Here is a 25,146-nt window from a genome sequence, read left to right on the forward strand (position 1 = left end):
GCTCAGGAGTGCACTGATGGCTTTCAGGAGCAAAAGTGATGATAATATTAATAGTTTGTTAATCACCACGTGCCGGGCCCTGTGCTAAGTGCTTCGGTGCGTATTATTTGGTTTAATGCATAGAGGTAGGAAACATTCTTCCTGCTTTGCAGATGTGGAAACTGAACTCCAAAGGTATAAGATGACCCAAGATCAGAGATAGTGAGTAGTGGGGTCAGGATCTGTCTGGGTCTGTCTGACTCTGAAGACCTTGGCCTTCCCAAAGTGTCAAAGCTGCCTGCTCTGCTGTGAATGGCAAGAGGACCTGTGCCTGTTCTGCAGTCTTCCCCTGGCAGGGCTGCCCTTCTTTTCTCTGGAGGAATGTTCCCCACCACTGCACACTGGCACTTCAAAGCTGGACATACTCGATTTCAATCTTCTAGAGTTGATGTGGCTGAGAGTCTGAGGCTAGCTTGATAGTTTTTCCATTATAGGAGACTTGATCTTTTGGCCCCAAAGTATTCCTTCCTTACCTTTGACGTCCAGTCACTTTACTAGATTATGCCCTGGTGTTGACTGTCTGGATCCATTTTTTTCCTTGGGGTATATATAGCATTCCCTTTTAATATGTACATTCATATGTTAGAGTTCAGGAATATTTTCTTGGATTATAATTTTGGATTATAATTCTTGGATTATAATTATAATTTGCATTATAATTATAATTACAATTTTGTATTCTCTTTTTTCTTCTCTTGCCCTCCTTTCCTTCCTTCTTTCCTCCTTCCCTCCCTCCTTTACATCCTCCCTCCCTCCATCCCCTCCCTCCCTCCCTCCCTCCCTTCCTTCCTTCCTTCCTTCGTTCTTTCCTGCCCTCCCTCCATCCCTCCCTCCTTTACATCCTCCTTTTCTTCCTTCCTTCCTTCCTTCGTTCTTTCCTTCCCTCCCTCCATCCCTCCCTCCTTTACATCCTCCTTTTCTTCCTTCCTTCCTTCCTCCTTCCTTCCTCCTTCCTTCCTCCTTCCTTCCTTCCCTCCTTTCTTTTTTCCTTCCCTCCTTTCTTTTTTCCTTCCTCTGTCCTTTACTGTGTTTTCACTGGTGTCTCTTGCTTTTGTGCTCTTTTGTTTGTCTTTATTTCTTCAACTTCCCCATACTTTTTTCCTGAGCTCTGCACATTACATTCATCTCCTATTATCCACCATCTATTTCCTGAGCTCTAATAACTCAGATTATGCTCTTGCTTCATAGAAGCAATTGTTTCATTATTTTACTTAAATTCATGACAAAATGTTTGGTGACAATTTTTCATTTGTTTTGGGGTAATATTTTTGTAGTGAATGTTCTCTCTGCCCTCCATTTTTCATGTTACCTTCCTCCTTCTGTCTTACGGTGTATTTGTATACATTCTGTGCTTGTTTTCTCATGTTACCTAACTTTAAAGGAGTTGAATCTTTCCTGGATTTTTATTTCCAGTTATTTATATTAGGTTTGTGCAGAGGATGGGCCAGGCCATATTCCAGGCCATCTGGCATTTTCTGCAGGACCCAGAGTTTTCCATGTGAGCCTGAGTTGCCTTTGCTGCTCTCCAGCCAATGGGGAGAGCTGTGGGGTCCTCTCCCTCGTGTCCTCTTGGCTTCCCAGGACATGGAGGCACCTCTGTCCAATCTCCATTACTTTTGGTAGCCTTTTCTCCTATCTCGAGGCTTGGGTTTTTGGTGAACACCAGTTTAAATAAAATCGACCTCACACTTTTCCATTCTTTTTTATCCTTCTTATGGCTTGTGGCTAATTCCAAGAAAAGAGAAATGATTTTCATGCCCCATCATCAAATCAACTGGCTATTTTGTAGCACAGAGTGTGCCTCACAATTCAGTGGAATGGCTTGTGCTCCACAACGGAATTGCATTATGTCACGAAGCACTAAATGCAGGAAGTGATACAATTAGCTATGGTTCATTTTTTTTTTTTTTTTTTTGTAATGGTAGAGTTAGCTAAATTTCCCCTATTTTTAGATGAGAAAATGGAGGAGCCAGAGGTGATGTGCCAATGCAGTATTTGATCTTAGGGAGTTTCCCAGCACGTTAGCATCTACTAAAAGGCTGGACTTCAGTTCCATGTGATGAACGGGGTGGTGGAAAAGCATGGCAACAGGACCACACAGACGTGGGTTTCACACAAGTTTAACCTGGACTCTGTGTACACCTTTCTGCCAGGGGAACTTGGCTCTGTGTCTTAATCTCACAGAGCCTCAGTTTTTAATCTTTATGGGGATTTTGGTGCCTAACCAGTAGAGTTATTGTGAAAATTAAGGGAGAGAGAACATCTGAACATATCAACCATCATGCTTGGCCCATTTTCGTTAATTAATAAATGTTGGTGCTTTCTCTCTCTCTCTCTCTCTCTCCTGTGTCCCCTCCACCTCTTCATTGATCTGATTTATAGTGATCTTTTTCAAATCATCAGTGAGGAGACAGAATAATGACCTCTAAGTTTTTCTTTATGTGTGTGTTTGTGTGTGTGTGTGTGTGTGTGTGTGTGTGTTTAGCAAGGGATTTCCTTCTCTTTTGCTAGTTTCTGTAGATCCAGCAAGAAGCAGTTTGGCTTACATGTTAAAATGCAGGTCATAATAGGACTTAGCACATGTGATTGTTGGTAGGAGAAATGCTTAGCACAGGATATGGTTCATGGTTCAATGTGACACATGAGAACTGCTATTATTATGATTTATCATCACCATTATTGTTATCATCCTCTTCACACTGCATTGACCAGATCAACAAGGACTGGGTATAAAATGGAGTTGAATAAAGCATCTTTTATTCCCTGGGATAATTACAAAGACCAAGTAATTATGAATGGTTTTAACCTCCAAATCTTAGTTATTATTGGCAATCTCCTGCCCTACCTATCTACATAACAAATTGGAAGGTAGGCAGCTGTGCAAATCACCTCTTTCCTCTGCTGAGCTTCCAACTGTGTGTGTGTGTGTGTGTGTGTGTGTTTATACCTACATGTAATTGATTAAGTACAAACCAAATGTGAAGCACCATGCGATGTGTTTTACACAACTATCTTACTTCCAACTATGTGTGTGTGTGTGTATTTATACCTACATGTAACTGAGTAAGTGCAAACCAAATGTGAAGCACCATGCGATGTGCTTTACACAACTATCTTATTTTATTATCAACAATAACCTGTTAGGTAGAAATTATGATCTCCATTTTAGGGATGAGGAAACAAAGGTTCAGAGACATTAAGAAACTTGCTCTAGGTAAGTAAGCTAGTAAGATGCAGGACTCGAGTTGGGGCCTGTGTTGTTTCCATGACATTATATTGTTTCTTTATTGATATTTTCTGCCTTGAAATTCTCCTTTATTTAGTAGGACAGCCTTAGGGAGAGATGGTAGGGAAAACACCATTGATGCGGGGCTTTGTACATTTCCACCACGCTGCTTACTCTCTTTTGCCCCCTGGTGGAATTCTGCTGCCTCTGCATTGTCCTAGCTGGGCCACTTGGCTTGATTTTCGTATTCTTAAAGTGACAGTAGGAACTAGACTTCATAGCGTTGCTGTGAAGATTAAATAAGAGGATGTGTGTGGATGGGCTTTGTAAAGCCAGAAAACATAGGCATTTGGTAAGACATTAAGCAGGCCCGTGTTCCCCTGACTTCTGTGACAGGCTGTGGCCTCTTCTACTCATGAGCCAAGGATGTTTGATCTTCCTTCTCCCACTGAAGCCTCAGGGTTTTTCTGAGTTTTGTTTCTAGCTATTTGGGGGTCAGGCACTGGGGAGAAATGTGAAAAATAGTAAGTGAGCAGTGTCATTTTATTTATCCATTTTCCAATATCCCTGTGAATGTATGTATGTATGTATGCATGTACACGTATCTGTCTGTGTCCTTCTGACAGTTTTACTTTTTTAAAGATGAGAACTCTAAATCAATGAATGGCAGCATGGCAGCATTGCAGGTGGTAGAGTGGGCATTCTCTGACCGCTTCTGAACCAGGAAATAGATAACAGCCTTCTTTATGTACATGTGGCCATTCTTAAATGATTGTACATTTAAGTTATTTTTTCTGGTGCTTTTCAGTGTTGTGGAGAAAAGCAGTGGGGAGACTGGAGGCCTCACTTGGCTGTGATTCTGTCGAATCAGGCTGGGGACCCAGAGCTGTATCAGCGTGCGATTGTTGCCATCGGGGACACCCTGGGTAAGCGACACCAGCATTGCCCCTCCCCTCCCCTCCCTATCCCTCCCCTCCCCTCCCCTCCCTGTCCCTCCCCTCACCTCCTCTCCCTGTGCCTCCCCTCACCTCCCCTCCCCATCCAGGTCAGCTTTAAACATCCTGCTCTTAGATTCTCAGATTCTAGGTAGGGCCAGAGTCTGTGCCCTAGGCTTTTCCTGGACCCAGAAGCCTCCATGTTTTGGGGAAAGAAACTCCAGAGAAACACATGTCCTTCTTGCCTCTCTGTTTCACAGAATTTCTGCTGTGAGTGAATGCAGGCCAGGCCCCTGAGACTTGGTGTTCTGCTGCCGTAGGAGACTCCTCTCAGCAGCTGATTTTCTAGCCCTGGGTCAGATTCCCCTATGGATGGAGTTAACGCATAGGACACCTTGCCTCCTGTTGCTGTAAATTTCTCAGTGACCCAGTTCAATCAGATAGGAAATTCTGTTTTTGCCTGAGCCACTCTGGGTTTAACCCTGTAGTCTTTCTATCATCTCTCTGTGAATGTGGCCTTATAAACACTTAGGGGCTATTGAGTGTTCCAGATCAGTGGTTCTCAAATTTAGCCAAGAAGCAGAGCATCTAGAAATCATGGTGCTCCCATGGGGCTTTTTAAAATATTGCTCTGTTAAACTTTAATAGCTATGGGTAAGGTTGTGCCAAGTCAGATGGAGGCCATGCAGCACCTTGAGTAGAATGGAACTAATGTTTGTTGAGCCCTTCTTGGGGGCCAGGCACTGTGCTAGGTATTGTATCTAGTTCAATTAACTCAATTTTGAGGCAGTGGAAAATGTATGGGAGAACATTTCAAAACATGTTGGTAATTAATGTGATTTTTATGTTTGACTTTAGCAGGGAAAGCAATGGTGCCTCAGGAAGCCTAGTTTAAGAATGGCCACTCCCAGTAGTCGCCTTCTTTGCTCAGGTGCAGGCATTTCAAACTCATTTTTTCACCCTGAGGAAAGACTCAAATGGTTTAGAGAATTCCTCATAAAAAATCCTTTAGGGAGAAGGTGAAATCGTGCCTTATTCTGGCTGAAGAGAAATGTAACGTCTGAGGCCACACGGGCTGGTGGGAGGAGGAGTGGGGTTTGGGGGTCTGTGACTCATGCTATGAAAGGCTCATTCATTTAGTCCCATGTGGCTTCTCCCCTCTGACCCCCGAGGCCACTCTTCCATCTGTCTCCTATCCCACCCATATGATGGCTCCCCACACGGGTGCGCTCCGTGACTGAGTCTTATTCTCTTCCTCCCGCAGCTGGGAAGGGGCTTGTGGAGGCAGCCCACTTCTGCTACCTCATGGCTCACGTGCCCTTTGGCCACTACACCGTGAAGACAGACCATCTGGTCTTGCTGGGCAGCAGCCACAGGTATGTGACCTGGGGGAAAGGAAACAGTAAGGACATTTTCCAAGGGATTGTTTTAGCCCTTGTTGGGTTTTATGGATCAATTTTTCATTTTCTCATGTGAATTTCAGCTACCGCTGGCTCCCTTATCTGGGATTGTTATCTGTGCAGGTCTGTGCAAGGAGATGCCCCATGGGCCCCACATTACAGCATCGGTGGGGGCCTCAGGCCCCAGGTCCTGCTCTGCAAAGAGGTGGGCTGATGCCTTTGTGTGGTATTGTGCCGTTTGGCCACTGGGTGGCACCCTGGCTCCACAAGCTTACTTTGTTCCTTCAAAAAAACGTTTTGCGTGTGGAGGCTTGTGAGTCCGTGTTAGGCAGCCCTGGGCCTGTTCTGAGAGCCCACCCCAGGCAAAACTGGAAAATGGAAGAAGTTTATGTTTAGTCCCTATTTGGGACCCTAGCATCCCTACAATGACTTGGTGCACAAGCTACTTAGAGTCCCACTGGTGACATTCTCTGTTGGCCATAGCATTAGGCTTTTCCCGCAGGAGGCCCTCGGTCGGCTCTCAGTGAATGAATGCGCGGACAGAACGATTTGCTCCCTAGAGGCCCTCCCGGTTCTGTATTTCTCTATCTCCCTCCCCACACGAGTTAAGAGTCACTAAGCTCTTACGTTGTGCCAGGCATTTTCTTTGCACTATTTCCTTTACTTATTACACATTTACCCTATGAAGAAGTGAAGTGAAGCAAAGATTTTAATCGTCACTTATGGAGGAGGGAAACCGAGGCACAGGGAGATGAAATAACTTGTCTCAGATGGTACAGCGAGGGTGTGGGTGAGTTGGACTCGGAATCCAGGCAGTCAGGCTGCAAAGCCCTTATAACTGTTGCATCACACTGCCTACCGCTGAGGCAACATACCCAGCTCATTGCCTGTTCCTTCCAGGTACCTGGTCTCTGACAGCACATGGCTGGCTTGTCAAAGAATCCCTTCTGTGCCGAATGTACAATAAGTGTGTATGGGCTAATATGTCTCCCCTCCTATGTTTATGTTGGTTTATGTTGAATGAGGAAATTCCTGGAAATAAAGTCCTACCCCCCAGGAATAACCTTGTGATTGTGATTTTTAAACACCATGGCAAGATGTTGATGGGAGAAATTTTGGGTCACATGAGACTCTTGTGCCTACCACCTGCCCTGACCAGATCACATTCACTCAGTCCCATCCTCACTGGTGGAATGAACATCCAATGTAAGGACCCCTGTTTGATTTCTGGCTCAGCAGTCCTTGCCTGCTCTGCCATGCCTTTTGGTCTCATGCCATGCTCCCGGAGTGTTACATGGCTCCCCTCTTTTGTGCGAGTTTGCTCAAACTAGGGGTGCCCTTCACAGGTACATGACAGGCTTTATGGGCATGGGGGCCAGCTCTCTGTGTGTTTAAGAGTAGGGCCCAGTGTCCTTTGAGGTAGCCTGCCTTGAGTTACCCTTCAGCAAGAAGGCAGGTGACCCCTACTTTCTACAGCCTCCGCCTCCCAGCGCCTCTGGTGCAGAGTTCTGTTTTGTTCCTTCCTCAGCCTCAAGGAGGGAGAGGGAGAGGAGGTGAAACACTCACTCTGGGAGCCTAGAGTCTCCTCCTTCTCTTGAAGCCACCGCAGGGATCAGCCCAGGATGGAAACTCCCCCATGAAAGGCTGCAGCTGGTGTTTGGAGAGCCATTAGGATTTAACTCCCATGCCCCCGACACCTCAATCTCTTTTATTGTTATTCCCTGGTTTTAGTCAAGAGTTTTTGAAATTTGCAACAACTGAGGCAATCCAGAGGACGGAAATCTTCGAGTACTGTCAGATGCTGGGCCGCCCCAAATCCTTCATCCCTTCTTTCCAGGTAACTGAGCCCAGATGAGGCCACCACCGTCACTGTCAGGCAGCTGCAGGCAGCTGTATTTGCAGCTTTGCTTTTTGGCACTTAGTACCTGGGGCTAAGTTATCTACTGAACTTTTCCTCATTAGCTTAAGCGTGGGAGGGTGTAGGATTTCTTTTTATGTCCCCTAAAAGTCTGCGTTTTATAATATGAAGGCAAAACCTTGCAGAGGCCTCACTGCTGACGTTTGAACGTCCTGCCTGCCGCCCTGGCCCGCGCCTCACTCCTGCTGTCAGCTCCTTCTCCCCGTCTCTCCAGACAGCTCTCCCTTCTTCTGAGCCTCCGAAGCTGTCCTGTGGGAGGGAGTGGGAGCGCAGGCCCAGCCCAGTGTCTGCTCACCCTCCGTCTGCTCCGTGCTCCTTCTCGGGCCTCTTTTGAACTCCTCTGTCCTCTACCTCTGGACATCCCTCTGTGCTCAGCCCTGGCCCTCACCCTTCTTCGTCCCTCTCAGAGCATCAGCTGTGTGGGTGGTGTCCATACTGTGGTTTCTGCCCTCTCTTAACGTTTCTACATGATGCCGTTGTCACCTTACATTCGTAAACACAGTGCTGACATCGTGTCCTCCCCCCGTCTAAATCCTCCGTGAGCTCTGACGTCCAGCACCATCCCTTCCTCCATGCAGGCTACCTGGGCCACACCTATGAGTATGACTGAGATGGCAGCCTTCAGTGGTCTCAGCTGTAAAATGGGATGAGAGTGGTGCCTTGTAATGGAGCTGGCATGAAATCGAGTTAGTTTCTTTAATGCTCGAGAACGGCACCTGGCACACAGCAACTGCTTTCAGCGTTGAAGCCATGGCAGGCACAGTGTGGCTCCCACAGCTGAATCCAGGGCCCCCCACTGACACCGAGCTCACGCTGCCTTGTGTTTTCTTGCCTTTCATGCACAGGTACCTTATCTTCCTACCTTAGTTATCTTACTTAGGTAGAGACATTTTCCAGCGATTCCTTGTTTCTCCTTCAGTGCTTGGTGTCAAGGGTACACGCAGCAGCAGCAGCAACAACAATTACAACAACATGCACACACATCACAAAGCCTTGAAGGTGAATTCCTGTGTCATAGAGAAATGGCCCAATTAGCATCTTCTTTTTCTTTTTCTTTAAGTTCCGAGATACATGTGCAGAATATGCAGGTTCGTTACATAGGTATACATATGCCATGGTGGTTTGCTGCACCTATCAACCTGTCATTTGGTTTTAAGCCCCGCATGCATTAGGCATTTGTCCTATAGCATCTTCTCTTTTTTAAGGGCTTTGCCAAAGACTCACCTTTTCTAGCAAAACCTTGCCCCATGAGCTCCTCTTTGCAGTTCCTCGACCGGCTCTTTGGTCTCTTTTACTTTCCCTTCTTTATTCATCCCACCTGTGAGTTATTTTGGTGCTGCTTGGGGCTGAGAGTAATGAGATTAGCTTCTTCGTGCCCCGCATTGTGGTGTTACACTTCTTGTGTATTGTTTCGAATCCCGTGAGGTAGGCATGATTAACTCTCTTTTACAAAAGAGAAAACGGAGGCCTGGAAGGGTAACATGCTGTGGGCCCACATCTCTTGCATGCTGTTTGTTCTCAGTACTTTACCTGAATTATCTCATTTAATCTCCATAACAACCAAGGGAGTAGGTAGTAGTAGTATTCCCATGTTGTAGAGAGGAAACTGAGGCACAGAGAGATGAGGTAACTAGCCCAATGTTTCACAACTTGCATGGAGCTTTTATTTGAACTTGGGGTGGGTCTGATACCAAAGCCCTCATACTTGATCCTGCCCTGCCACTCATGCTTTCATGAGCACTTACTTGTTTTTCTTAGTACTCTCCATCAGCTTTATGCCCTTTGCACTAGGGTCTAATTTTGCTTCTTCTTTTTCTTCTTCTTTTTTTTTTTTTTTTTTGAGACAGAGTCTCACTCTGTCACCCAGGCTGGAGTGCAGTGGCATGATCTCGGCTCACTGGAACCTCCGCCTCCTGGGTTCAAGCAATTCTCCTGTCTCAGCCTTCCGAGTAGCTGGGACTACAGGTGCATGCCACCACGCCCAGCTAATTTTTGTATTTTTAGTAGAGACGGAGTTTTGTCATGTTGGCCAGGCTGGTCTCAAACTCCTGACCTCAAGTGATCCGCCTGCCTCGGCCTCCCAAGGTATAAGCCACTGCACCCAGGTTATTTTTGCTTCTTTTAATGTCCCTCTTGTGCCTGGTCCTGTGCCTATACATCAGGCTCTCTGGATATGTGGGCTACCCAATAAATAAGGACTCCAGTGCACTTTGCATGGTGACCAGGACCTAGGAAGGTTGAGCGGATGAGACTCCTGTTCTTTTCTCTGTAATGCAGGAACTGCAGGCTGGATTTGGAATTGTGCCCGTGCATAGATAAAATGCTCCAAATGGCACAAGCCTCTTGGTATTTGGATGCCAGAGTTAGCGGAAACTGACAGCTGACTTCCAAGAAGTCTTATCTACATTTCTCTCTCTTTCTCTCCCTGCCTGGATGGACTAGTCACTGACTCTTTTCTCTTCACAGGTGTATAAGCTCCTTTATGCTTCCCGTCTGGCAGATTACGGCCTCGTGTCCCAGGCCTTGCATTACTGCGAAGCCATTGGTGCAGCTATCTTGAGTCAGGGAGAGAGCAGTCACCCTGTGCTATTAGTGGAACTCATCAAGGTGAGCCTCTCAAAGGGTTCTGTGCAGTTGTTTTATCTTCACTATTCAGAGAAAGCCATCGTAGAGCAGCTTAGACTCTACATTTCATCTTCTTTGAACATGCCGTAAAATTGGAGCCCATGGCCGTCTTTGACCATGTATGCGTGCCCAGATGCGATAAGCAGAGGCCCATCACTACACAAGGAAGGATCCTCTCTGGGCGGGCGGTGGTGGGATTGGAGACTGGAAACCATGTGTGTGTTACTCGAGAAATTCATTCTTGCATCTGCTTTTCCGGTACAGTAAAACTACATGCTATGGTGAACCATTCTAATTATAAAAGCTGGGCTTAGAAAATATATTTTAGTGATTAAAAGAGTAAATAATCCTTATTAAAATGCTTTTAAATGCATGGTGTATTTTATTACATGTGAGATACATTTAAAATAGAAAACAAAAACATATCAACCTTTAGTTCCTAGGAAAGAAAACAACAATCAAGCAATAGTTGCTTCAATTAATTGAAGAAAACTCCATTAGCTAGAGAGTAAAAGCAGCCTACCCTTGCATTTTTGCTTTGCCTTAGATGAGGCCCAAGTGCTGGATTCTTTAACCTATAAACTGTGTGGTGGTGAGCCTCCCCATACCCTGAAGTTTCTGCCAACAGGTTGATGGTTGCAAGGAGCTCAGGGATCCAGAATGAATTATTAGAAAAGTTTTGGTAACTAAAACTTGTTTATGGAATAAATCTTTGACGTACAAAGCAACATTAGCATCACCTGGGAGCTGGTTGAAAGTGCAAACTCTTAGGCCCTGCCCAGATGTATGGAATCAGAATTAGCATTTTAACAAGTTTACAATTAGAATTTTAACAAAATGCCTATGTATACCTTAAGTTTGAGAAACGCTGTTACAGAGCAGACAGCTTTGCGGAGAAATGAAGCTGAGTAACTGTTTCTCCTCATATTTTATTTAGAATCTAACACCCAAGACGGGTTGTTTATTTATGTTGCAATTTTGGGAGGATATCTGCTGAATTTGCTGTTTTTCGATTATTTTTTATAATGTAATTTACAAGTGAGTTAAGGCTCTCTTTCTCCTTTTTCCTTGTTTTCTCTTCCCCGTTGTCTTTCCATTTCTCTTCCCTCTCTCTCCTCTCCTCTCTCTTACTTTCTGCCCCTAACCCATCTGGAAACCTGGCACAGCTAGCAGAGAAACTGAAGCTGTCAGATCCTCTGGTTTTAGAAAGCCGCAGTGGAGACAGGGACCTGGAGCCAGATTGGCTAGTGCAACTTCGGAGGCAGCTGGAGGTGAGTGGGGCTGGAGCCAGGGCACTGGGGGAATTGGCTTTTATTTCCCTCTTCCCTCCCCTAGGCATGGAACAGGTAGGTGCTGACATTAGCAAGTCCCTGGTCCCCATGCCTCGCCCTGGTCTCTCCCATCACCCATGAGGCACAGTTGGTGTCTGCGCAAGGCGTGGAACCCAGCTTCCCTGCCTGTGCTTGTCCCCTGTGTGGAAGCGTTTTCCTATGTTCGCATGTGACACGGTGGGGCGTTCTTCCCAATCACTCTTGCCATCCTTCCCTGAGGCCCCAGAGAATATGTTTCATGACCATCAAAGCTTCCCCATCTCCGCTAGGAACAATGGATCACAGTGGACCAGTGTCACTTTCATGTAATGTGGGGCAATTGCTTAAAAGACTTCCGGGCCTTTTCTTTTTTGTTCTGACAATTGCAAAAGCTGCTGGTTGTAATTGGAACAGTAATTGGAATAGGGCCTCCTCCATTTTCTTTTTCCCATTCTGCTCTGAAGAAAAGACAGGGTGGATTTTTTTAAAGCACACACAGCCTCTACCCCTTCTATCTGCTGCACGTGCTGAGGCCTACAGTTTAGTTCTTTCCATGCGCTCCTTCCTTCAGGGGAGGGTGGATGACTCTGGTCTCCAGCCATCTCTGCCTGCTCTGGGCAGAGCTGGGAGCCCTGTCCATATGACCCCCCAGGCCCTTAAGCATACAAGCGTTTCCCTTACCTTGTCATTCCCACTGGAAGTTTCTTTTTGGCTTAAGTTTTGAATCACTTTGTTTCTCTGTTCTTGTTTTTCCTTTGTGCTGCTTAAAAGGAATTTTACTTTATTTTAAATAGCAAAAGGTAGCAGGAGACATCGGGGATCCTCATCCTACTCGCTCAGATGTTTCGGGAGCCAGAGGAACAACAACAGGTACCCAAAATGATGAACTGAGCATATACATAGCTGACGCTCAGGATCTGATTCTACGAGACAAAGTAATTTACGAAAACACTCGCCCTTTGCTTCCCAGGGTGCCTGCCTTGCCTGTGTAAGTCTGCCCTGTTGTCCAGGCGCCTCCTCCACCCAGCTCCTGCCAGCCTCACACATCCCTAACACTTCTAAGTTCCCTCAGTCTGAGAGCTTCTGCTTCACGATTCAGGTTTTTAAATACCTGAGTGTTTTTTGTGTTGCACTGTATTGTTAGCCAATTCTTTCTCCTACGTTAATAACTTCTCTCCAGCTGGATACATTTCTTGAGTCCAGAGATTGTGGTTCATCTGTATCTTATGTGAGTGCTGGGGATGTCGGAAGTCCTTAAGAGTTTTGAGCTAGTGATTGCCAGATGATTGTGGAATAAGTATGTTTCAATGTTTTCATGGCATCTCTACTCTTCCTTTGGGATGCTTCCGAATGGTGTGTTGGCAGGCACCATATCCCTGGTTAACTCCGTACCCTTTCCCCAAGGTCCCCCTGCAGTAGGGCCAGGAAAGGGCCCCCGTCTCTTCCTAGCCCTGTGCCCTTCCTCAGGCATGAGCAAAGGGAAGGATGGGCAGGGCAAGCCTTGGCTTCTGTTTCTCACTGTGTAGCAGGATCTGTAAAGGTGGGGGGTGGAGGAGAGCCAGGCTGGGTGCCTGTGGATGGTGCTTCCCCACAGCCCTGCCTCCTGATGCCCTGGTGCCCAGTGGAGCAGGCGGGTTGGCCACCCCTGCCAGTCCTGTGACCAATCATGTTATAGGTCCACACCTTAGTTTATGTTACCAGTCAGGTCTTTTCCAGGGCAAATGTACTCTGATTCTTTAAGAACAAAGCCATGATTTCTGTGGTCTGATTTGGGTTTTTAGCTGGAAGCTTTCTGAGTTTTAAATACCCATGTCCATTAGGAAGTCCTTAAAGAAGAAATAATTTATCAAAAAATAAAAAGGTGTAGAGTTAGATAGGATGGTAATTTCAGCCCTCCCAACCCACTGGCTAGAGGCTCAGAGATCATGCAAGGCTGTGTTAACTTAAAAAAAAGTCATACAATGTGTACATTTGGAAAGGAGACTTTATTTCTTCCAAAGGGTTCCATCCTGCAAGGTGGCCATCCTGCAGGCTGGGAAGTATAGCCAGGCACTTTGAGGGAAGGAGAGGTAAGACAAGAATTTAAGTTGAATGGGTTGATCAAACATACATATTTAACAGGTTATAGGAGGAACTGTGACTATTCACAAAGGAGGTCCTCACACATGGATAATGAACTAATATGCGTGTAACACATGACCCATGTTCACCTTGGGGTGGAGACTTATCCTCTAAGTGTATTACAGTTAGGCCCTATGCATCAAAAGGTCTTTTCGGGACGCAGAAGCACTCAAGTGGGGAGCCTCTGTAAACTGGCCAGACCCAGTTCATGGTTGGTGGTCCTCTTATCTGGAGAAAGTTACTGAAATCAGTCTTGTCCAATCAAAGCTGTGGTTATGGCTGATGGAACAGGGGCTCATTTAGTCAGCATTTGTGAACGGAATGAGTTGTAATTGTTCTAACATTGCTCATCTCGAGGCCAGTGCTTGTTGAGCTGCTAGAGAAAAAAACCTTGTGGCCATGAGAACACAGTTTATTCTTAAGGTGTAGGGGTGCGGGACTTAACTTTGCCTGGCAGGGCTTTAGGTTCTGTGTACAGTTTGGTATCTTACGGCTACCAAGAGTCTTTTCTGTTAGTCTTAAGATCTCTGTTTTAACATTAATGCTGGTCAGTTGTGTCTAAACTGCAGAAGAGAGGGAGTATAATGAAGGGTGTCTCACCTCCCATCCCGTCATGGCTGAGAACTCAGTTTTTAAGGTTTTTCTGGGGTCCCCTTGGCCAAAAGGGGTCTGTTAAGTCAATGGAGGAGCTTAGGATTTTATTTTTAGGGTACACTAGTGAAGGAAACAATTCTGTAAACAGCAGTGAGGATGTTACGAACACTGTGTGTTTTACTTGTCATCACGTTACTGGAAGCCACATTAGACAGCTCATCCTTGTGACTGCTTTCCAAAGAAGACATGAGCAGGAATGCTTCTGGTGTGATCAGTATGCAAATGTCGCATTTCAGGTCTGACTTCTTTACCTTTGTTCTATGTCCTTAGAAAACACTTTCTACCAGGACTTTTCTGGATGTCAAAGCTACTCTGAAGCCCCTGAGTACCGCTCAGCTCTGTGGCTGACACCTGAGCAGACCTCCCTGCTCCAGCCTAGCCCACAGCAGCCCTTCCCCCTCCAGCCGGGCTCCTACCCAGCAGGAGGGGGTGCAGGGCAGACAGGGACACCAAGGCCTTTTTACTCAGTTCCTGACACCCACCTACCAGGGACTGGCAGCAGCGTGGCAGTGACAGAGGCCCCTGGAGGAACAGTCTGGGAGGAAACGCTGCAGACACACCTGGGCCCTGGTAAGACCTGGCAGCTAGGGTGGCCACGTTGAGTGTAGGGTCTGGGTGGGGAGGAAGCAGGAAAGGGAGGTGCTGGGACCAGTCAGAGGAGGTAGGGTTGGAGTTGGGAAAGACACAGATGCGTGGCTGTGTGCCTGTTACGGAGGGCCTGCTAGTTTTCAGCCACTGTATTGGTGCTTTGCATATATCTGAAGGAGACTGTTATCTTCCGGCCCAGTCCGTCTCTCCACTGGGTACAGCAGGGCAAATGGAGCCACTCCTGCCATCCAAATGATTACATAGTTTCTAGGAGAGAGATTACAGGGTGGAGAAATATAGGCCAACTTCTCTTTCTCCAATCATCCTGCACTCAAGAGCTTACTATCAGGGTCTCCAGCAGAAACCCATGTTTCTGTCTTGGTCCCAAGTTTCTTCAGGCCCATCAGACCTTCGACAACAAGGGCTGAGTATGGGTGAGCAATGCTGAGCAATGCCAGGGAGATGCTGGAAGCCACCTAGAATGATTAGCTCTTAGACCTTCCAGGATTAGGTCCTGTCCAAGATGGAGGCTCAGATGGAGAGGAAGGTGGTGGAGGATCCCTGTGATCTAGCTTGATGTTGCTCTGATTTCCAAGGTTCCTGAAGGGTGGCTTTGGAAGTAGAGGATGAGTTGAACAGCATGTCCTGGGGTGGCTGGGACTGAGATGAGCTACATGAGCATTCTTCGTATCTGCTGTGACTGGCTTGGGCTTATAGGCTCCGAGCTTCTGCTGCAGTTAAGAAAGCTGATTGTGTCCCAGTGACCCTTCTTCAGGATAGATGGGAAAAGCACAACTTCCAATTGCTATTTCCATTTCTGTTTGTGACGCAGGAGAGAATACAGTGTCTCAAGAAACCTCCCAGCCTCCTGATGGCCAAGAGGTCCTTTCCAAACCACAGGTGAGAGCGCACAGCATAAAAGATGCCACTGCCCACTCAAACGCTTCTGGTTTTTACTGGTTGCCTTGGTTTCCCGGCCACATGCAAGCTCCTCCTCAGTGTTGCAGCAGCTTTCTCTTCCACATCTCGCCTTGCCTCTTCCTATACCAACTCCTGGGAGCTGGGCGGGAGGCTGTGTTCTTGTTTACACTCAGCTCCACAAACCTGTGTCCATGGGGAGAGAGGGAGCAACTGAGCTGGTTGGTTTTGGCCTCTCAGATCTCTGTTACCTCTGATATCTTCTCAGTGCTGCACAAAACACTCATCCTACCCTGTCCTGCCATGGAAGACTGTTGATATTTCCTTGTTTTAATTTTTACCTGGCTTTATTTCAAAGAAAGATCTGTGGTAGCTGTGACAGTGCCTGCCTGTCTTTTCTCCTCAGTTAGGCTGTAAGGTCCTGGAGGTGACCATGTCTGATGAATCATTCTATCTGGCTTTGGTTGGACACACCCCTACCCTCAGCAATGGGCAGCGTTGGTCCCAAACCTAAGGTGTTCTTCAGCTTCTCCTGGTTGGAGGGTCAGCTTCTCCTGGTTGGAGGGTTACTTCCTATAACTTTTAAAAGTAGAAAAACAGGGGTACAGGTCTTAACAAACTTCTATGTTTTTCCGTTTTTTTTTTTCCTGACTGAAGTGGTACATTATTATTATAGAAAAATCTAATAGTGAAGTATCATATAAAGAACCAAATATCACTCAATCCAACAGTCAAAATATTTTTCTTTTCTTACACTATTTTTCTATATATACATATATATACACACATATGTGTATATCTGTATATACATTATATACATATACATGTTTTTAAATGGCTAAGAACATATGTATGCAAAGCTTTATTTCCTGTTACTTAACACTATATAATGAGATTTTTCTATGTCATTCATAAATATGATTTTTAATATTGGCATGACAAAATGATTTTATGAAAGTAGCGCTATTCATTCATTTATTCGAAATATTCACTGAGTTCCTACAATGTGCCAGGCCCTGTCACGGGGCTGGGGAGGCATCAGCACGTCAGACCAAGCCCAACCTCAGGCGCCCAAGTCTAGCGGAAGTGACTAAAAATAGACAACTGTATGCGCCAGGCGGCTCACTTCAGAGGGGTGGCCAAGGAAGGTGTCTCTGAGGAGGCCTTCAAGTGGAGATCGGGGTGGAGCATGGAAAGGAGTCAGGTGAATATCTAGGGGAAAGGTGTTCGAGGCAGAGAAACAGCAGGACTGGAGGCCCTGCAGTGGCTCCCTTGGTGTAGTTAAGGGAGAGCAAGGGAGCCACTGTGCCCTGAGAGTGGGGAGCAGTAGGGAGGAGGGCTGAGAAACAAGGCTGGAGGGCGGCAGAGGTAAGCTTCCGGGCCCTCCACGACCATGGTAAGGAGCTCGCATTCTGGTTGATCGTTCCCATGCTGTCGTTAATCATTATGAGTGTTGTGTCCTTTCCCCTCCCTCCCTCCATTCCTCCTTCCTTTTCTCACTCATATATAACACACAGTGCTGAGCATCCTAGTGTATAAGCTCTTGTCTATGTCTTGAATCATTCACTTAGGAGAAATTCCTAGAAGGAAAGCCAGACAGCCTTTAACCTTTGCTGTGCCATTTACGAGCTGTGTGACCTGATACAGGTTGCTTAACCTTTCTGTGCCTTAGTTTTCTCATATATAAAATGAGATGATAATACCACTTAGCTCACAGGACTATTGTAAGGATTAAATGAATCACTACATATAAAGCCCTTAGAACAGTGCCTGGCACAAAATCAACATTATATTCATTTGAATAAAAAATAAAGTTTTTTTCTTTATATTCCCAAAGTATTACCAAAGGTTTGTATCAATTGTGCTTTATTGAGAGTAAAAAATGTAAATATTACAGAAAAGGGCAATATGTCGTATGACTCCACCTATGTGAGATACATAGAATCGGCAAATTCAGAGACATAAAGTGGAATGGCAGTGACCAGGGCCTGGGGGAAGGGGAGATGGGGAGTTATGTAATGGGGATGATGAAAAAGTTCTGGAGACGGCTAGTGGTGATGGTTGTACGACACTGTGTGTATACTTACTGCCACTGAATTGTACATTTAAAAATAGTTAAAATGGCAAGCTTTATGCTGTATCTATCTTACCACAATAAAAAAAAAAGTTAATGTAAAGGGATGTGGGCGTATTTTACCCCCCTCTGGTGCATATGTTCACAGTTGATCTTGAGCAAGTCTGTTAGGAAATGAGCTCTAAGATGAGTTATGTTTGGTGGTTGCTACATTCTCTGATTTTTTGGCGGGGGGCTTGTGGGCCTCTGTGGGGTGTTTTCTGGCCCTCTTCATCTCCAGCAGTAGCAGTCCATACCCCCTACTCCAGGCCTTGGCATAGTTCTGAAAACTCTGTTTCTGGAGAGGTGGCACACCAGACAAAGGTCTGTAGGATGAGGGATAACATGGGCTTGGGCTCCCACCTTATCCTGCGACCTTCAGCGAGTCATTTTTCATGACTGAGCCTTTCTTCCTCTTCAGTACAATATGATCCTGAGACACAATCCCACTGCCTTCTGAGCAGGTCAGGTGAGGGAGTATGTGCGCATGTGTTTGGTAACCTGTCAAGTGCCTTGCAAATGTGAGTTCTTTCTTTAATTCCAGACACCACTGGCTGCTAGAGCACGAAGTATTTCTGAGAGTTCCACCAATTCAGCCAAGGAGGATGAGAAGGAGTCCTCTGACGAGGCTGATAAAAACTCTCCCCGAAATACTGCCCAGAGAGGCAAGCTCGGAGATGGGAAGGAGCATACAAAGGTGGAGGGACTTGTTCTTCTCTCCCCTACCTTCCTTCCCCTGCCATTCCCTTCCTCGAGGGTGGTGCAGACTTGGAAGTCTGGGCTCTGATGGTCACATGGGGGCGGGTTAACCTCATAGTCGGGGGAGAAGCAAACCTGCAGGTCATAAAATGTCCTCTTCGCCTTCCAGAGCTCCGGGTTTGGCTGGTTCAGCTGGTTTCGATCGAAGCCCACCAAGAACGCATCCCCCTCTGGAGACGAGGACTCCTCAGACAGCCCTGACTCTGAGGTAGGCTCTGTGGGAGGGGGAGGATGCCCCTCTCCGTGGGCCTTTCAGAGGGAGCTGCCTCAGCACCTAGGAGCTCTCAGAGCTGGCACCTGACTCTACCCCAGGCCACACGAGACAGAGGTTTTGTGATGGGAGATGGTGGGAAATGAATGGGTCCTGTGAGGGCAAAGGCAGATTAAAAAAGCTTTAAAAAGTTAGGATGAAGAAATGTAACTTCAGAGGGTCGGCAGTAGGGAGCTAGTGTGGATTGTTGGGTGGAAGAGTGAGATGAGGAGAGGGGGTTTTGGGGAGTGCCCAGCAGCAGTTTGTGGCAAGGCCGCCATCGTGAGTGTGGGAACACAAGTTGGCGGGCATCAGTTTTGTTAACTGCCAATGTCGCCAATGCTGCCTTTCCTTCTCCACAAAGCAGGAGACCCCCAGAGCATCTTCTCCCCACCAGGCTGGCCTGGGCCTCTCACTGACATCTTCCCCTGAGTCCCCACCTCTGCTGGCTGTTAGCGCCTTCTCCAGGGGCACAGGTACCATCACCTCAGTCTCTGGGCCATGGGTGGTCCCCTCAGCGCTCCCAAGGGTGGGGGTGCCTTCTGGGAGTGGGGGCCCCCAGTCCTGAGCGGAGGAAACAGCTCTGACTCATTGCTTTCCAGGTGGGGGTGAAGGCCAAGGATCTGCATCCAGCGGGGGAGCAGCTGCGGGTGCTGGGGTTGGAGGCTTGTCTGGACCTGAGGTGAGCAGCCCCCCTAGGCTGGAGCGTCGGACCCCAACAGATGCCTGTGTGTGAGGAGTGAACCTTCAGTGTGGGCAGTGCTGACTCCTGGGGAACCCGAAGAATGCTTCTTTGCTGTGTTAGTTTGCTCAGGCTGTCATAAGAAAGTACCACAGAACGGAGGCTCAGACCACAGAAACCGAATTTCTCACAGTTCTCCAGGCTGAAAGCTGAGGTCCAGGTTTCACAGGGTTGTGTCTTTTGAGACCTCTTTCCTTGGCTTGTGCCCGGCCATCTTCTTTCCATGTCTTCACACGGCCTTTCCTCTGAGCGTGTCTGTGTTCAGAGTTCTTCCTCTTATAGGGACATCAGTCATACTGGAATGGGCTACCAATATGACCTCCATTTATGTTAATTGCCTCTTTAGAGACCCCATCTCCAAATGTTGTATTTTTATGTTTCTCCAAACATATGTTTTCTGAGGTACTGGGGGTTAGGGCTTCAAACGTGATTTTTTTTTCTGGGAACACAGTTCAACCTATAACGGCTTCCTCGAGGGAAGCCTGGGGACTTGCCTTTTTCCCTGTCCCAGGAGGAGGTGGAGTTCACTGGAGACCTTGGCCAGGGCTGTGATAAATTCTTGATGAGTTGTCCACATCAGTATGGATTTCATATCTATTGCTAGGAAAACATTTTTAGTTCTTTAAGTCCGGTTAGATAACTCTTGTAGAATTTTAGGCCTTTTGAAGGCTATATTACTTTTTATGATGGTATCAATATAATTTATTGAGGCTTTTTCTTCTTTTCAGTATTGCCACTCCAGACCCAGGGGTTGGTTGTGTCCACTTGAACCATGTTTGCTTGCTTGAGATTCCCTGAGTTCTGTTAAGAAACCCTTCTGATATGGTTCTCTTTGAAAACATTTCAGTAGCTTTTGGGGCACAAGTGGTTTTTGGTTAATAGATGAATTATATAGTGGCGAATTCTGACATTTTAGCACACCCACCATCCAAGTAGTGTTGGCATGGATGTGGGTTGTACCTAATGTGTAGTTTTTTTTATCCCTGACCCTCCTCCCACCCTTCCTCTTCTGAATCTCTAAAGTCCATTATGTCACTCTGTGTGTCTTCACATACTCATAGCTCCCCACTTATAAGTGAGAACATATGGTTTTCGGTTTTCCACTCCTGTGTACTTCACTTAGAATAATGGCCTCTGGCTCCATCCAAGTTGCTGCAGAAGACATTATTTTGTTCATTTTAATGGCTGAGTGTATTCCATCGTATATGTATACTGCATTTTCTTTATGTACTCGTTAGTCGATGGGCACTTAGGTTGGTTCCACATTTTGCAATTGTGAATTGTGCTGCTATAAACGTACTTGTGCAAGTGTATTTTTCAAGTAATGACTTCTTTTCTTTTGGGCCAATACCCGGTAGTGGGATTGCTGGATCGAATGGTAGTTCTACTTTTAGCTCTTTAAGGAATCTTCATACTGTTTTTCATAGAGGTTGTACTAATTTACATTCCCACCAGCAGTATGTAAGTGTCCCCTTTTGCCAACATCTATCGTTTTTTGACATTTTAGTTATGGTAATTTTTGCAGGAGTAAGATGGTATCTCACTGTGGCTTTAATTTGCATTTCCCTGATTATTATTGATGTTGAACATTTTTTTCATTTGCTTATTGGCCATTTCTTCTTTTGAGAAATGCCTATTCATGTCCTTTGGAGAGTTGATAAGGAACTTAAAGAAATCACCGAGAAAAAACCAAATAATCCTGATATGCTTCTTGAAGGCCTCAACATTCTGGAATCTGGGAGGCAGGCACTGATGGGATTTTCCATGCTTTTCCATCACAGAGTGTTTCCTTTGAGCTCTGCTCCAACCCTGGTGTTCTTCCTCCACCTGCCTTAAAAGGGGCTGTTCCTCTTTACAACCCATCTCAGGTGCCTCAGGTAAGGAAGCCCTCAGGGGGAGGGGCTGGCCAGGAGCACAGGTTTTGGATTAAGGAGACCTAGGTTTATCATCCCAGTTTACTATTTACGATATGTGAGTTCTTGAGCAATTATTTAACCTCTCCAAGTCTCAGTTTCTGCCTCTGTAAAGTGGGGTTAGTAGTAGCTAGCTCACAGATACGTATATGAAGGGCCTGGAACCCAGAAAATGGTCAATAAATGTAGTTACTATTAATATCATGTTTAAATTTTAATAGCTCTTTGAGATGTGGGAGACACAGTCGGTGTTGGTATCAGTAGTGTGGGTGCAGTGTCACTCTGTCCTGGGGATGAAGGGATCATTGGAAACTTTGAGAGAAGCTAAGTCCCCTGTTCCTCAGCAACCTGGGTAGACTTAGCTCTGCTAATGTCTCATTTGGCCTCCTCTCTTTATAAAAATCAAGTTTCTTTTCACCGTAGTTAGGTGAAGGGTTGGGTGAAGGTACGCAATTAGAACACAACCTTGGGAAATGTTCTACACAGAGGCTCAGGGTGCCCTAGCTCCATCCGTCCAATCAACCCCGGGCAGAGTCATGTTTGGGGCTGTACTCAGTGTAGTATTTGTTCTTCTTTTCCAGCTGCCCACGGCCACTAGCCTGAATCGGCCAAATCGCCTAGCTCAGCGTCGCTATCCCACCCAGCCATGCTGAGAATAAACACACGTCCCAGGCTCATCTCCCAGGACTGCAACTTTTCTTGCTCTCCTTTTCTCAATCTCCCAGCCCCTCTCTACCATGTTGGGACCCTCAAGAGGTTTGTGCTAGCCCGATGCGTCCACTGGGCACTTAGAAGGCAAGAGGACAGGATCTCTCAAGACAGCACAATTCAGTCTCTTAAGATTAGCTTCAGAATGATGGAAATTATTTCATCAGGTGGAAAGTCTGGGTCTAATAGCAGACTGCACATGAGCAGAGTGACATGGTGGTGGCACTTATGGTGGTGGCTTGAGAGCCTTGGGGAAATTAGGGCCCTAACAGCTAGAATCAAAGATGATACTGCAGGGCCCTGTAGCAGGAAATGGGAAGCAGGGGGAGGGGCAGGGGCTCAGAACAATATTCTAGACCAACTTTGACTTCTTCCTGTCTTAGTAATAGACCAATACGTGGCTCTACTTAGCAAAGTTTTTATACTCTTCAATGATATTTCAGCAGTTTCCCTCTTGGTCCTAGTTTTGTGCACATTTTTTTGAATGTGGTTCAGATTAATTATATTTCTCTCACTTTCTTAGCTGGTCCTATTTTTTCACATTCTGGCATGTGGCTATCAAGTTAGATTGCTGTAGGCATCATATTGTCATGGTAACTACTGAACCTAATGATGCAGATGGATGGCACATCAGTATAATAAGTGATGGAAAACGGTACCTAAAAATTCATCCCTTTCATAAGAGGGGAAGAATGAGTGCCTGATATTGTTAATACCTCCCTTTCTACCTCAGGCCTTTGCAAATTGATGTTCAGAGGGTCACTGGAGTGAGAGGGAGGAGGGGGGCGTCTTGGAAATTTCCATTTCTCTTTTCAAACCCGAAATAGGAATGACTCTTGCTGTTTGTCAGATTTGCTGAAAATTGCTCCTCACAAAGAACATTTTTTTGTACATGTAATTGTAAATACAGGTTTAATACGTTAATGTTCTATAGTTCTGATGTTGATAATAATTAAACCCAGATAATTTTATAGCAAATGCTTGTCTCTGGCTGATTTTTACAGAGGAAGAAAGTACATTGGTGGTCTCTTCCCTGAAGTCTTTCTAATAATGGTTTTATTGTGTGATCAAGTGTGAATAGCTGGAAAGAGCCCTTTGTTAATGAGGAATCTAGGGACAGATCCTCTTAACTTCTAAGTCTACTCTAATGTTATTATTTTTCCAATTTAAATAGTATGAACAAAAAGCTCCTCTGATGCAAGTCAGTCACTTTACTAACTGAACTAAATGTTGTCTATTTTGTTGCATAAAAAGTTGTTTGTAACCTCTTAGATTAAATTAGAAAATGTATGCATAAATGTTTTGCACCTGGAAGGCCCTTAGTAAATGCTGTTCCCCTTTTTTCCTTAAAAGGCTGCTGCTCCTTCAGTTTGGTATGCTGACATCCAGTGGTGGTGCTGTGGCATTAGTGTGTGTTTCACAGGAGCCACACTGCCTAGTCTTGCATCCTGGCTCATCCGTAGCTCACCCTGTAACTTTGGGCACGGTTATCTCACTGTCTTGTATTTCAGTTTTCTCATCTATAAAATTAAGATGATAATAATCATAGCACCTGCCTTATAGGGACATTGCAAAAAATTAAATGAGTTAGGCCCTTAGAAATGGGCCTGGTATATGCTAGGTACAGTTGGCCCTTGAACAATTGAGTTTGAACTGTGTGGGTCCACTTATACTTGGATTTTATTCTGCCTCTGCCTGTCCAAGACAGTAAGACCAACCCCTCTTCTTCCTCCTCTGCAGCCTACTGAAGACTATGAGGATTCAAGAGCTTTATGATGATCCACTTTCACTTAATGAAGAGTCAATATATTTTCTCTTTCTTATGATTTTCTTTTTTTTTTTTTTCTTTTTTTGAGACGGCGTCTCGCCCTGTCACCCAGGCTGGAGTGCAGTGGTGCAATCTCGGCTCACTGCAAGCTCCGCCTCCTGGGTTCACGCATTCTCTTGCCTCAGCCGCCTGAGTAGCTGGGACTACAGGCGCCCGCCACCACGCCTGGCTAATTTTTTGTATTTTTTTTAGTAGAGACGGGGTTTCACCATGTTAGCCAGGATGGCCGCGATCTCCTGACCTCATGATCCGCCCGCCTCGGCCTCCCAAAGTGCTGGGATTATAAGCGTGAGCCACCGCGCCCGGCATGATTCTCTTAATCATGTTTTTTTCTCTAGCTTACTTTACGAATACAGTATATAATACATATAACATATACAATATGTGTTAATTGACTGTTTATGTTATCAGTAAGGCTTCCAGTCAATAGTGGGCTATCAGCAGTTGAGTTTTTGGGGAGTCAAAAATCATATGTGGATTTTTGACTTTGCAGGGCTCAGTGCCCATCATGTCCGCATTGTTCAAAGCTCAACTGTACTTTATTACAGTGTCTTTTATTTTATTTTTTCTTTTTTTCTTTATTATTATTATTATTATACTTTACGTTTAAGGGTACATGTGCACAATCTGCAGGTTTGTTACATATGTATCCATGTGCCATGTTGATGTGCTGCACCCATTAACTCATCATTTAGCATTAGGTATATCTCCTAATGCTGTCCCTCCCACCTCCCCCCTCCCCCCACCCAACAACAGTCCCCAGAGTGTGATGTTCCCCTTCCTGTGTCCATGTGTTCTCATTGTTCAATTCCCACCTATGAGTGAGAACATGCGGTGTTTGGTTTTTTGTCCTTGCGATAGTTTACTGAGAATGATGGTTTCCAGTTTCATCCATGTCCCTACAAAGGACATGAACTCATCCTTTTTTATGGCTGCATAGTATTCCATGGTGTATATGTGCCACATTTTCTTAATCCAGTCTATCGTTGTTGGACATTTGGGTTAGTTCCAAGTCTTTGCTATTGTGAATAGTGCCGCAATAAACATACGTGTGCATGTGTATTTATAGCAGCATGATTTATAGTCCTTTGGGTATATA

At 45.8% G+C, this 25,146-nt stretch overlaps 1 protein-coding gene across 1 annotated transcript in view; it reads left to right on the top strand.

The window, feature by feature from the left end:
• Positions 1-22,554, top strand: part of LOC100581889 (protein transport protein Sec16B) — a 40,976-nt gene extending 18,422 nt beyond the window's left edge. Inside the window, exons 13-26 of the mRNA XM_030823935.1 lie at positions 4,074-4,191; positions 5,465-5,576; positions 7,332-7,437; positions 9,985-10,125; positions 11,310-11,414; positions 12,248-12,323; positions 14,499-14,798; positions 15,649-15,716; positions 18,392-18,544; positions 18,716-18,814; positions 19,221-19,332; positions 19,459-19,538; positions 21,380-21,475; positions 22,093-22,554. Of these exons, the coding sequence (XP_030679795.1) occupies positions 4,074-4,191; positions 5,465-5,576; positions 7,332-7,437; positions 9,985-10,125; positions 11,310-11,414; positions 12,248-12,323; positions 14,499-14,798; positions 15,649-15,716; positions 18,392-18,544; positions 18,716-18,814; positions 19,221-19,332; positions 19,459-19,538; positions 21,380-21,475; positions 22,093-22,164 (1,638 nt within the window). The 3' untranslated portion in view covers positions 22,165-22,554. The remainder of the gene's footprint in view (positions 1-4,073; positions 4,192-5,464; positions 5,577-7,331; positions 7,438-9,984; positions 10,126-11,309; positions 11,415-12,247; positions 12,324-14,498; positions 14,799-15,648; positions 15,717-18,391; positions 18,545-18,715; positions 18,815-19,220; positions 19,333-19,458; positions 19,539-21,379; positions 21,476-22,092) is intronic.
• Positions 22,555-25,146: the final 2,592 nt, after the last annotated feature.

The sequence above is a fragment of the Nomascus leucogenys genome, chromosome 12 (genome assembly GCF_006542625.1).
Source record: "Nomascus leucogenys isolate Asia chromosome 12, Asia_NLE_v1, whole genome shotgun sequence".
NCBI lineage: Eukaryota > Metazoa > Chordata > Mammalia > Primates > Hylobatidae > Nomascus > Nomascus leucogenys.